Source organism: Hyla sarda, chromosome 4 (assembly GCF_029499605.1).
Source record: "Hyla sarda isolate aHylSar1 chromosome 4, aHylSar1.hap1, whole genome shotgun sequence".
Classification (NCBI taxonomy): Eukaryota; Metazoa; Chordata; class Amphibia; order Anura; family Hylidae; genus Hyla; species Hyla sarda.
In genome coordinates this window covers 199,474,895-199,488,630 of record NC_079192.1, presented here as the reverse complement: position 1 = coordinate 199,488,630, position 13,736 = coordinate 199,474,895, and the positions used below count along the sequence as shown (strand labels likewise).

The following is a 13,736-nucleotide window of genomic DNA, read 5'->3' as shown; positions in this document are numbered from 1 at the left end:
AAACAATTCAAAACCCACGTTTGACTGCACAATCCCTCCAAAAAGATCTGGCAGACACTGGAGTTGTGGTACACTATTCCACTATAAAGAGATACTTGTACAAATATGGTCTTCATGGAAGAGTCATCAGAAGAAAACCTCTTCTACGTCCTCACGACAAAAATCAGCATTTGAACTTTGCAAATTAACACATTGACCAGCCTGATGCATTTTGGAAACAAGTTCTGTGGACCGATGAGGTTAAAATTGAACTTTTTGGCCGGAATTTGCAAAGGTATGTTTGGAGAAAAAGGGGAAGAGAATTTAATGAAAAGAACCTCTGTCCAACTGTTAAGCATGGGGGTGGATCAATCATGCTTTGGGATTGTATTGCAGCCAGTGGCACAGGGAACATCTCACAAGTAGAAGGAAAAATGGATTCAATAACATTTCAGCAAATTTTGGATGCTAACTTGATGCCATCTGTGAAAAAGCTGAAGTTAAAGAGAGGATGGCTTCTACAAATGGATAATGATCCTAAACACACCTCGAAATCCACGGGGGAATAAAATCAAGAGGTGTAAACTGAAGGTTTTGCCATGGCCTTCACAATCTCCTGACCTCAACATAATTGAAAATCTATGGATAGACCTTAAAAGAGCAGTGCGTGACAGACAGCCCAGAAATCTCAAAGAACTGGAAGACTTTTGTAAGGAAGAATGGGCAAAGATACTTCAAACAAGAATTGGAAGACTCTTGGCTGGCTACAAAAAGTGTTTACAAGCTGTGATACTTGCCAAAGGGGGCACTACAAGATATTAACTCTGTAGGGTGCCCAAACTTTTGCAGACGCCATTTTTTTGTTTTATGTTATTTTGAAAGTGTAAATGATGGAAATAAAATATGCCCTTTGTTGACATATTATAAGAATGTCTAATCTGTAATTTGATGCCTTTTGGAGATTTTTCCAGCGTTCCTTGGCTTCTTTATGCACATTAATACAAATTTTTACCTGGGGTGCCCAAACTTTTGATCCCCACTGTATATATTTGTGTGTGTTTATGTAGCATTTTAAAAGTGCCCCCTCTACTTTTGACCTTCTAAAATGGCCACTTGCCATCACTACCAATCAGATGTCAGCGTACCGTCACAAAGGTACTAAATGGACTGACAAAGTTGTATTTTTGGACATCTGATACGGGGGAATATACAGGATATATTTATTTTAGTCCAAGTTTATAGAAGTACAATGCAATGTTATCCTGTTGCAAAGTTACTGTAACAAAAGTCATACTGACATTGACAGCAAGCTCCTTTGTTTGTTGGGGAATCCGCTAACATTTTCTCCTTTCCATCTTCACTTTCTATCAGCAAGGATGTAAAAGGGGTCACAAAATGATGGCTGATGGACAACTGCATGATTCTCTTGGTAAGGTTCCGTTTGGCTTCAGCTGTGGTAGCCAAGCTCCTGTATAAGAAATCAACATAAGTAAAAATATTTCAGTCTAGGGCATACAAAAGTCCAGATTTAAAATGTTTTTATGTTCCCTGATTGTTTTATTCATTATTTTAGCTTTTCATTTTGAGTACGTAATATGTCATCAGATAATGTCAACACTAACCTCTATGAAAGTACACATCACAGGGTATTTCTAATGTTCTTACCTCTCAGCTAGTAGCTGGTTTATAGTCAGCTGGGCCCAGTATTGCTTAGCGAAATCAGGAAATGCATGTCTACTCTCAGCAAAGAAGTCATTCAATGCCTCAACTTCTGCAATTGTTTCTATTAAGAAGTTAACATCATCCTGAAAAAAAAATGTATATAAAAAACTTAAAAATGATAAAACATTCTCATTGTATTCCTTCATTATGTATACTTTTCTAAAAATCCCAAAATATTATAAGTCATTAAACATACAAGTAACAATTATAAACTGATGTGTATACAATAAAAGACAACTCACAACTTCTATGCCAATTGTATAACATAAAGTCTAAATTATTTTATTAAACCTTTTTTTCATTACTTTTTCTAGTCTCATAATGGGACTTTCACCTGTGACTTGCTGCTCGCTTCTATAATACGCTGCACTACTACTGTATTGCAGTGCAAAAGCCTGTCAGCATTATGCACGATCGTGTTGCTGGGCTTAAATCCCTTACATGCTGTGGTCATGATTTGACCGCAGCATATAAGGGGCTGAACTGCCAGGATTGAAGGTTTTTCCAGCTGTTAGCGTAGGAGCTCAGCTGCTATGCTGACAGCCAAGCTCATGCAATCCTGGCACAAGAGATGTGAAAAGGCAGCAGCCCAGGCTAAGGCCACTTAGTAACTGATGTAAAAATACCTATGGGTGGTCAATAAAGTACAAGTGAAGAACCCCCAACCTCTGAACCTTTTTTTATTATTGCATTGGAACATAGTCAATTACATTTTCCAATACAAGGGCTTTTTACATATAATATAGTATACATTTTGATGTAGGTCAATGGCAGACTAATTTCATACTTCCAGGCCATAAGTACAGCACATTTATAAGGGTACTTTCCTTAAGAATATGCGGTTGATGTATGCTAAACATGGTCAGAACAAAGCCTAAAATTATCATTTCAAATATTCCATAGTATAAGAAACATAGAATATATTGTATATTTCTGCCAGACACATTATTTTCACTGTATTTGTAATCGATATACTTTAAGAATAATGGGGGACATGTATCATTATTTGTGTATGGTAGAAGCATTTTACCCCTTTTCCCGAATTCTAAATTATGTGCAGAAGCGCTAAATTTATCAATCAAGCGCAATGAGCTTCATAAATTGTGGGTAAATATAGTAATCTCCTCAATCCACTCTTTGGAAAATAGAATCAATGATTTAGAGCATCTTGCTACGTTAAGTCCAAGATGGCTTATATTTGCGCAAAAAAAACAGCTCTTGCGGCAAAATTTTTGGTGTAAAAGAAAAGTACGCAGTTAATAAATCCATGCGTACTATAGATGTCACTCCAAGGTACCCCGATTCAGCCACATCTGGAGAACATGCTCTACCAAAACGTGCGCAAAAAAATGCGCAAAAAAGGGCTTGCGCTAAATTTTGCACAAAAAAATACAGAACCGGGGTAAAATCTTTGATACATGTCCCCCAATGTACATATTTTAAAAGACTTACAGCAGATGTTGCAGTGATGAAGCTTTCCATGGGTGTTTTCTTATCTGGATCAACTTTACCAGCTACAACAAGTTCATCACCTCCAAAATAGTGGTGGAAACGGTTATTCGTCAAACCAGAAATTCCATTTAATGGGTATTCGAATGAAATGTCTTTTAGGAGAGGTGTGGAGACTTGCTTATAAAATTGCTATAAACAAAGTAAATTAACAGTTATTGGTAGGATATATAGAGAAATATAGATAGATAAATAGATACAGAAGATAACCACTGTAGCGCACACCGATGCAAGAAATGGAAGTAGCTTTATTCCAACACATACTGGCGACGTTTTGGTCACACCATTATGATGTTTCTCAACAGTCTGTGTTGGAATAAAGCTACATCCATTTAATGCATCTGTGAGTGCTACAGTGATTCTTATATTCTGTATCCATCTGCGGCCCTGGAACCGGGACCCCTCACCTAGAGCACCCGAATGTCATTCCCCCTATTGGAGTGCTGCTTCTGCTCTGTTTATCTAGATAGATTGATAGATAAATAATTGAAAAAGGTAGCTTGAGGCTACTGAAACTTTGTCCTCTTTTACACTATGGAATAAACCACACTTTGATTGGACCTCCTTTGGTGTGCGGCATTTATATTATATTTAAGTAGATAGATAGATACATACAGAGATAGATAAGCTTTTCAACACATGATCTTAATATATGAACATGAATGGAAAGGTAAGTAATCAGTTAAGGAGTAAAAACCTTGAGTTGGGTGGCTGTTTCCTTATTTCCAAAGATTCTCTGGGCCAGCCCATTGTTCTCCTGGGCCAGTCGTTCCAAGAAATCATAGTCCACATCAAACCCAATGCCAAGGGAATGAACAGAAAACTCATCGCGGTTATTTGTCTTAACATTCTTAAGGATTTTAGACAGTTTTAATTCACCTGGAAGAACAGGGCAATGCATTAAATCAAACATTTAAACATCAAAACATCAAAAATCAATCTATACATGAGCAGGCACTGAAGGACCTCTGTGCTGGAATGTTACATGGGACCTTGCTTTCAGAAGGAAATCAAATGAAAAAAGAAAGAACCTTCTTCATGGCTCTCAATGGATTCCTTCACTTGTATACTATTAACCCAGTAAATTTGTGAGAACCATTAGAACAGGGGTCCTCAAACTACGGCCCCCGGGCCACATGTGGCCCGCTGGGAGGTACTACTTACTCCCACATGGTCGCTGCGCATTAATCAGGGATGTGGAAATTGTATGCCTGAAGAATTCAACTGCCCGGCACCCGGAACTGCATGTTCCGGGCAGGGGAATTCTTCAGGCATTTAGCCCTGCTTCGGGCAAGCAGGGCTAAATACCTGAGGAATTAACATAGAGCGTACACGTCACTAAACTCCTATAGACTGCAGCTGTATGCTGCAGCCTATAGCGAGCTGCGCAGGACGTCGGCGTCCCAACGTAGGCGCGTGCGATGACGTCACTCATCACGCACACCTCCGTCAGGACCGAGGATGCAGCAACATAAACAACCGCCGAGCCCCTGAGCCTGCTGGAGTGCACATGGGACTGAGGACAGGTAATAGCGGATCAGAGGGGGACGGGGGTTTGGTGAATGAGTAAATGATGTGGCACAGGAGGGGAGGGGGGCTGAAATATAATGGCACAGGGGGAGGAGGCTGAAATATAATGGCACAGGAGGGAGGGGGCTGAAATATAATGGCACAGGGGGAGGGGGGCTGAAATATAATGGCACAGGAGGGAGGGGTTAAAATAATAATGGCACAGGGGGAGGTGGGATGAAATATAATGGCACAGGGGAAGGTGGGATGAAATATAATGGCACAGGGGGAGGTGGGATGAAATATAATGGCACAGGGGGAGGGGGGCTGAAATATAATGGCACAGGAGGGAAGGGGCTGAAATATAATGGCACAGGGGGAGGGGGCTGAAAATTTGTTGATTTAACTTTACTTGTTTTTAATTTTAAATATTGTATTTGTTCCCGTTTTGTTTCTTCACTTCAAAATAAGATATATGCAGTGTGCATAGGAATTTGTTCATAGTTTTTTTTTTTAACTATAGTCCGGCGCTCCAACGGTCTGAGGGACAGTGAACTGGCACCCTGCTTAAAAGGTTTGAGGACCCCAGCATTAGACTATCCATTGCATGCAATTCTGCTATCTCCTCTAGGCTTAACATTATCATTAGTAACATAAGTGTGTAACATTGACGTGTCGCAGTTTACTCTAATAATAATACAGTACGATATGAGTAAAATAATAGTACACAGATGATACCTAGAGGCAGTTCTTCTTACCTACAGTAGGATCTCCATCTGAGACTAAAACAATCAATGAAACAGAGTTTGGATCCAGAATTTTTTGGCTGCTGGCTTCTTTTAGTATAAAGATGGCTCTCAGAAGTGCTTCATTGATGTTCGTACCTGTTCATGATAAAATCATATATATTACAAGTGATTGACTGAACCTGCTTTTATGACTGTCATACACTACAAGATCTTTGAACCATCAAAGAATACAGCAGACTCCAAGTTACAAGTCCACTATATTTATTTTCCACACCTGCCCCTGTTCTTTGACCAGTGGCTGATGGACTGCCATGTATCTGAATAGTCAGCAGTAGAGATGAGCGAACTTACAGTAAATTTGATTCGTCACGAACTTCTCGGCTCGGCAGTTGATGACTTTTCCTGCATAAATTAGTTCAGCTTTTAGGTGCTCCGGTGGGCTAGAAAAGGTGGATACAGTCCTAGGAAAGACTCTCCTAGGATTGTATCCACCTTTTCCAGCCCACGGGAGCACCTGAAAGCTGAACTAATTTATGCAGGAAAAGTCGTCAACTGCCGAGCCGAGAAGTTCGTGACAAATCGAATTTACTGTAAGTTCGCTCATCTCTAGTCAGCAGCCTGAAGCCAGCCCAAGGTGTAAAGGGGTTGGGTGAGAGGGTGTTACTACTAAGACTTTTTTGAAAGACTATTTGAAAAAATCAGCAAAAAATAAGCTATCTAGCACCTTTGACCATTTAAAATTAATTTTACTGCTAGGTTTAAGCTTTCCTGTATCTAAAAAAAAATTGGATCTGCTTGCTAGTGCTAAACCAAATTACATAGAATGAAAAACATTTTTATTTTTACCTCCAATGGGCTGTATATTTTGTACATAATTCTTGGCACTAGTTTTTTCAATGGGTGATGCATAAACAAGCTCATCTTTCCAGCATCGAATGTTATGGTTGAAGTCTACAATGCCAAACTGATCATCAGGACGCAGGTCATCCAAAATAGATTTCATAGCCTCAATTGTCTAAAAGAAAACAGAATGCACGTGATCTGTTATTGGGGTAGTTATATTATGTACCCAGTTATTGTCTTTGTAATTAATGTGTGTGTGTTTTTTTTATTTGGATATTTAAACACTTTCCTGCCATAATTTTTTTATGGGATATATTTAAATAATATGTTATTATTTGACTGCTGGGAGTCCAACTAATGCGACTCCCAAAGATTAAAGGAGCAAATAAGCCTTTTTGTTAGGCAACAAAAGTTCTAAATGGTCATTACACCCAACTTTCCTCTATGTGATTTCTTACGTATTTATAAATCATGTAGTTTACCATAAATTACTTCTTACTCTAGAAAAAAAAGTATTGGACACTATGGGGGAGACTTATCAATACCTGTCCAGAGAAAAAGTTGTTGAGATGCCCATAGAAACCAATCAGATTGCTTCTTTCATTTTTGAAAAGGCCTCTGAAAAATGAAAGAAGTGATCTGATTGGTTGCTATGGGCAACTCAACAACTTTTCCTCTGGACAGGTTTGGATAAATCTCCCCCTATGTGTTTATTTTTTATTTTTTCCTGCCAACTGCTTTCCCCTGTCTGTTGCTAAAGGAATTCTGTCTCTAGCAGCAGAAAGACCAAGTGGAATACAAGAAATGAGGGCTTGGCTTAACTAGTGCTGTGTGAAGGAGAGAGCCTGGACTGTGTCCATGCACAGTGAGCCTGTCTGCCTCCTTAAAGGTCAGTGCTGTGCCTGAAAGGTAAATCAAGGTTTTCATCTCATCTATGACCACCCATAAAGGTCTCTGCAGCTATCCCTTGTGTAAATACTTGTGTTCCTACTACTGTATGTCTGCAGTGCTGCCTCTTGAATGTAATCTCTCACCCTCCATTTAGGCAGCAGGCTTGTCACCATCATAATCATTAGTGGTTTAGTGCTTAGTGTAACACTTTTCTTGCTGTGCTGTTGCAGTTTTTTTTCCCACATAGCCCCTTGCAAACCAAATGCATCAATAATTCCCTTTTTCCCCTTGAACATGCCATCTATAGTAGTGTAACATGTAAATAATCAAGTAAGGTAAAGGAAGTCTAAATATATTAGCTGTATATTCAAAGTGCTGTTATTCTAAGTGCATTGGAGAGATATTGCAGGATATACTCAGGAGGTAGGCTGGAGGTGGATACAATCTAAAAAGTAAGATTAGTTTGTTTTAAATTTTCTCTTTAAAATGGCAGACTTGGTTCAGTGCAGGAATTGTTGAGCATTTATTTCATGTTCCACTCTTTGGAGGTTTGGATGCTGTCAGATCTGTATACAGTTCTCCTTACTGCAGCAGGAAATTGCATTTTTGAAGGCCCCCTAATGGCAGATGGGTTGCTGTAGGACCTGGAAGACTTAGAGTTGTGGATAGATGGTATGTCCCACAGTCTGTGGTCCTCCATAATACATTTGCAGCACTTTCAGAATGTTAGGGCAACATGGATATTGGCTCAAGCACAGAGGTTGAGGAACCATCGACTCCTATGTCTAATGTATGCAAGACTGCAGCCAAGGACAAAAAAGATAAAGTGAAGTCTGAAAGGAAGCAGCTGTTGTTGGGTGATTCAATCATAAGAAGTGTGGAGTTTAAGGAAAATGGTTTTGTGAGATGTCTCCCTGGTGCTACTGCTAGAGGAGATAGAAGATGTATTCTTAATATTGTTAAGCAAAGCAGGAAGGGGAAGTGGATGTTCATATCCATCTAGGGACAAATGACCTGGCTTACAATACATTTTCAGAGGTGAAAGAATCTTTTATCACACTTTGTAATGATTTACATGATTTTCATCCACGGTTTCATTTTCTGAAGTTCTGCCTGTGCATATCGTTCAGAATGATGGGCAGAGGCGCATTAAGGAGTTCAACTTATGGCTTAGTAAATGGTGTCAAGAGCAAGGATTTGGCTTGTTTCATGATAGCCTTACTTGGAATAGAAAGGAACTGTACAAAAAATATGGTTTGCATCTTTCTCTCAAGGGAACGAATGTACTCAGTGAATTTGCTAAGGAGTATTTAAACTAGGAAGGGGGGGGGGGGCAAAAGAGTGATAATCCAAGAGTCCAAATGCCCCCTCCCCCCCCCAAAAAAACAGTGCCAGAACATGTCAATAGCACATAGGCTAAGAAATTACAAGCTTAGAGTCTTGTCTACAAATGCTCTACAAAGGGTACTCTTAATACAGAAGAGACAGAGAAGGCAAGAAAGATGGATTGGTGGCCCTGTGAAAGATGGCATAAAATCTAGCCTAATACAAGTTGGTGAGGCCAACATAGAGTCAGTTTGGGTTGTATTGCAGTTTGATAATCAGACAGTAACTTGTGTAGGTGGGATATATAGACCACCTGGCCAAGTTAAATAATTAGATGATCTACTAGTTGAGGAAATAACTAAAATGATAATGAAAGGGGAAATTATCATTATGGGAGACGTCAATCTTCCGGATATAAACTGGAAAACCAAAATAGCTAGTTCTGCCAAGAGTACAGATATTCTAAATTCCCTACTGGGATTATCTCTACAACAAGTAGTTGAGGAGCCAACCCATAAGGAGGCCATTTTAGATTTAGTATTCACAAATGGGGATTTGGTATATGATATTACTGTAGGCGAAAGCTTGGGATCTAGTGATCACCAGTCAGTGTGGTTTAATATAAAAATAGTGACTGAGTCACACCACGCAAAAACAAAAGTTTTAGATTTTAGAAAAACCGACTTTTCAAAAATGAGATTAGTCATAAATTAGTCCCTATCAGACTGGAACAGTTACATTGAGTCCAGGAGAAATGGGATTTCTTAAAAGGTGCATTATTGAAGGCAACAGATAATTGCATTAGACTTGTCAGTAAAAGCAGAAAAAGGAAAAGACCACTGTGGTACTCAGCAGAAGTGGCCAAAATCATAAAAAACTAAAAGCTAGCATTTAGTAATTATATAAAAAAAAAATAAAACAGAGCAATGAAGATAGGGAAATCTACAAAATTAGGCAGAAAGAGGCGAAGCAAGTTATAAGAACTTCTAAAGTGCAGGCAGAAGAAAAACTAGCTCAGTCTGTGAAAAAAGAAGATAAGACATTCTTCAGATATAGAAATGAAAAAAGGAAATGAAAACAAGGAATAACTAAATAAATAAGGCTAGCGGACTACCTTAATGAATACTTCTTCAGTTTTTACAGAAGGAAAAGGACCTTCATTAGGGAGGAAGAATAATGAATCGTTTGATGCATGTGTCTTTACAGAGGAAGAGGTTCTACATTTGCTGTCTAAAGTTAAGACAAATAAGTCACAGGGGCCTGATGGGATATACCCAAAGTTATTAAAATAGCTTAGCGGTGAGCTAGCAAAACTGTTAGATTTATTTAACAATCACAATCACTGGTAACAGGAGTTGTTCCAGAAGATTGGAAATTAGCAAATGTTGTGCCCATTCACAAGAAAGGTAGTAGGGAGGAATCAAGCAACTATAGGCCAGTAAGTCTGACATCAATAGTGGGGAAATTAACGGAAACCCTACTAAAGGATAGGATTGTGGAACATCTAAAATCCCATGGTTTGCAAGATGAAAAACAACATGGGTTTACTTCACGGAGATCATGTCAAACAAATCTTATTGATTTTTTTGATTGGGTGACTAATAGATGCGGGAGGTGCAATAGACATTGCATATCTTGATTTTAGTAAGGCTTTTCACACCGTGCCACATAGAAGACTTATCAATAAACTGTAGTCATTGAGCTTGGACTCCCATATTGTTGAGTGGATAAGGCAGTGGCTGAGTGAAAGACAACAGAGGGTTGAAGTCAATGGAGAATATTCAGAGCAAGGTCTTGTTACCAGTGGGGTACCTTAGGGATCTGTACTGGGACCAATATTGTTTAACATCTTCATTAGTGATATCGCAAAAGGTCTCGATGTATGTATGTCTTTTTGCTGATGACACAAAGATATGTAACATGGTTGATGTTCCTGGAGGGATACGCCAAATGGAAAAGGATTTAGGCAAACTAGAAGAATGGTCAGAAAGAATGGTCAGAACTCTGGCAACTGAAATTTTATGTGGATAAGTGCAATGGGCCAAATGGTTCTTATCTACCGACAACTTCTATGTTTCTATGTGTATTCTACTGGCAACTAGTTCAGCTCTGGTCCCACCCCTCTGAAACTTAGAGCATGAAAAGTAGCTGTGTACCATGGAGGGGGCTCACAGGAGCTCAATAACACCAGTCAAAGCACTAAAATCACCTGGTTCCCACTCTTAAGGGTTAATCTAACAAAACCAGGCAGATTTTGAAAAATCTTTCACAGGTACACTTTAAGTCTTTTAGATACCACAATGCCACTTCTCACTCATTCACATGAATGCATGCATGAATATGATGAGGGATAGAATTCTATGGGGTGGAGATAGCTGGATATTGGTTGGTTGCAAACATACAGACAAAGCAAAATGCTAACAAAAAATCACATACAGATAAAAATAGCAAAGAAGAGATTACAGCTGCTTAAAACGACAAAAAGTTACTGTGTGAAATGGATAACCCCTGTCATAACCTGTTTACTAAACTATAAAAACCATATGACGTTGACACTTACCTGCTTCATTTTGATTCCCCACATGGAACCGCTGACATCAATAACAAATAAAATATTTTTTGGAAGTGGGGGATGATTCTCTGGAGCATAGAAATGAAGGAAATATCCATTGAACACCTGAAATGCACAGAACATACTATTAGAAGACTATGATGAGATTGGTTTTCATGTTTAGCTGCACACCATGTCAATAGTAAATATAATAAATATTAAAATATTGTGTTCTCTGCACATTCTTTCTCATTAAAAGGTATTTTTTTGCAGGGGAAATAATGGTTGAAAAGGTGTTGCATGCTTCTTGTGGTAAAAGTAGCTCAATCCAAACTGAAATTCCTGCCAATAATCCTGTCTGTTTTTGTTACTGCAGAGGTATTCCTGTGTTAAGTAGGAATATGCTATATACAGTGAAACTTCTCCAAAAGACCACCTCTTTGAGAGGACCACCGTTAGTGAGATGTTTTTTCAGACCAGCATACATTATGCATAGTGGACATTTCTTTTGAGAAGACGACCCCCATAGAAGAACACTTTATAATACCATTTTAATTGGTCTTTTTCAGGAGATTTCACTGTTTGTCTATTAGGTGCAGGTTCCACTGCTAGCTCTTGCTATACCCCCCTTTACATATTTGGGACCTGCACCTGAATTGTAAGGACATCAAGTAGTGAGAGGGTCAGGCTGCCCTTTTTGTCTTTTTTTTATCCAGCTGTTTCAGGCTTAGATTTTCCCCACAGTGACCTTCCCAACCATAACATTTTGGGCTTGAGAATAGAAATAACTGTCCATGCACCAGAACTTTCATTACTGACAGGAGTTACCTTCAAAATGTATACAAAATGTAACACAGGCAAAAAAAAGTTGCAAAAAGTACCCTAAAAATGCCCCCTGAAAATGAAAGGGACCCAGCTTTAAAGGGTTACTCCGGTGGAAAACTTTTTTTTTTTTTTAAACCAACTGGTGCCAGAAAGTTAAACAGATTTGTAAATTACTTCTATTAAAAATCTTAATCCTTCCAGTACGTATTAGCTGCTGAATACTACAGAGGAAATTCTTTTCTTTTTGGAACACAGTGCTCTCTGCTGACATCACAAGCACAGTGCTCTCTGCCGACATCACGAGCACAGTGCTCTCTGCTGACATCATGAGCACAGTGCTCTCTGCTGACATCTCTGTCCATTTTAGGAACTGTCCAGAGTAGCATATGTTTGCTATGGGGATTTTCTCCTACTCCAGGCTGTTCTTAAAATGGACAGAGATGTCAGCAGAGAGCTCTGTGTTCCAAAAAGAAAAGAATTTCCTCTGTAGTATTCAGCAGCTAATAAGTACTGGAAGAATTAAGAATTGTTTTAATGGAAGTAATTTACAAATCTGTTTAACTTTCTGGTACCAGTTGATTTAAAAATAAAATAAAAAAGTTTTCCACCGGAGTACCCCTTTAATTGACTTTAGTAGGTGATGTACAAAGCACCATTGCAAGAAATAAGTGACATGTTCCAGAATTTTTTTAGGTGGACAAGGAAGCATTGGTTGCATGGTGAATTAATCTGCAGATGCCTGCAAATAAGTCTGAACCTGCTTAGGATGCGGTAAAAATGTATAGTTCTTTTAGAAAGTAACACAAATTTTCATAAGGTCATGTAGTTAAAACTATTATGGAAAATAATTATATAGAAAATAATGCTCAAAGATAAAATTTGGTATTTCGGTTCAGTAACATATGATTACTAACAGAAGGCTACTAAGAAACAATGGGTGTACCTAATTTCTAAGGCCTCTTTCACACTATGGAATAGTTCCTTTTAGGAACTTCCGTCACCAGTTCCGTCACTATATCGGGGAAACCAGGCCGTTACAAAACCCCTGACGGCCGTGACTAAATCGCATTGCAGCCTATGGGGTTTTGTAACTGCCCGTTTGCACCCGTATATGCCCGTAATTCATTATGGACGTTATACAGTGACGGGACATCGTGGCGGAAAAATGACTGCATGCATTTCATAGTGTGAAAGAGGCCTAAGAGACAGAGAGAGCTAATGTTTACATCTTTACCTATGTGTATGCTTGGAGCCATATGTCACTAAGATAGCATAACTATTCTATAGGCATTTTTATATTTTTCACCTGGAGCTGACTGGCCTTCTCCCTCTTGACATCATATTTCAGACTCAGGCTTCCATCCACCGCTGTAGTAGAACAGATAGGACATGAACGCTGCTGATCCAGAGTTGGCCTAAAAGATATGTGAGCCTAAGGAAAAGTTAAATTGTGAAATGCCAACAAAGGTAGCAGGACAAGAACAAAGAATGAAATGGTAGAAGGACATGTTTGCCAGCGACTGTTCCATACAAATGCCACTGCATTCATCATTGGGGGCAAATAAACTGGTTACAACTTTGAGTAAATGTGTAGTAGCTATACGTGTGGTTACAGTCTCTATTGTAAACAATAAAAAACGTTTTCTTTTTCTTTTTACCTTTTGTTCTCCCTTGGTAACAGTGATGAGATCTGCAAATTGTTTGGCAATTGGGTTAACCACATTGAGAGTACTGATTCCTTCAGGCTCCAAAATATAGATGTCCGCCTGGAAATAGAATATTACCATTATGGTAAACAGTACAACAATTCTGTGCAATTATGTTAATCATTT

The 13,736-nt window shown here is 38.8% G+C and overlaps 1 protein-coding gene across 1 annotated transcript in view; it reads right to left on the bottom strand.

Annotated features, from left to right (window-relative positions):
- The window catches only part of ITIH2 (inter-alpha-trypsin inhibitor heavy chain 2), a 39,209-nt gene that overhangs the window by 12,089 nt on the left and 13,384 nt on the right, over nt 1-13,736 (bottom strand). The window contains exons 7-15 of the mRNA XM_056569851.1: nt 13,563-13,670; nt 13,211-13,336; nt 11,089-11,205; nt 6,315-6,483; nt 5,478-5,603; nt 3,908-4,089; nt 3,154-3,342; nt 1,645-1,784; nt 1,278-1,447 (exon numbers count right to left, since the gene is read on the bottom strand). Coding sequence (XP_056425826.1) covers nt 1,278-1,447; nt 1,645-1,784; nt 3,154-3,342; nt 3,908-4,089; nt 5,478-5,603; nt 6,315-6,483; nt 11,089-11,205; nt 13,211-13,336; nt 13,563-13,670 — 1,327 coding nt within the window. The remainder of the gene's footprint in view (nt 1-1,277; nt 1,448-1,644; nt 1,785-3,153; nt 3,343-3,907; nt 4,090-5,477; nt 5,604-6,314; nt 6,484-11,088; nt 11,206-13,210; nt 13,337-13,562; nt 13,671-13,736) is intronic.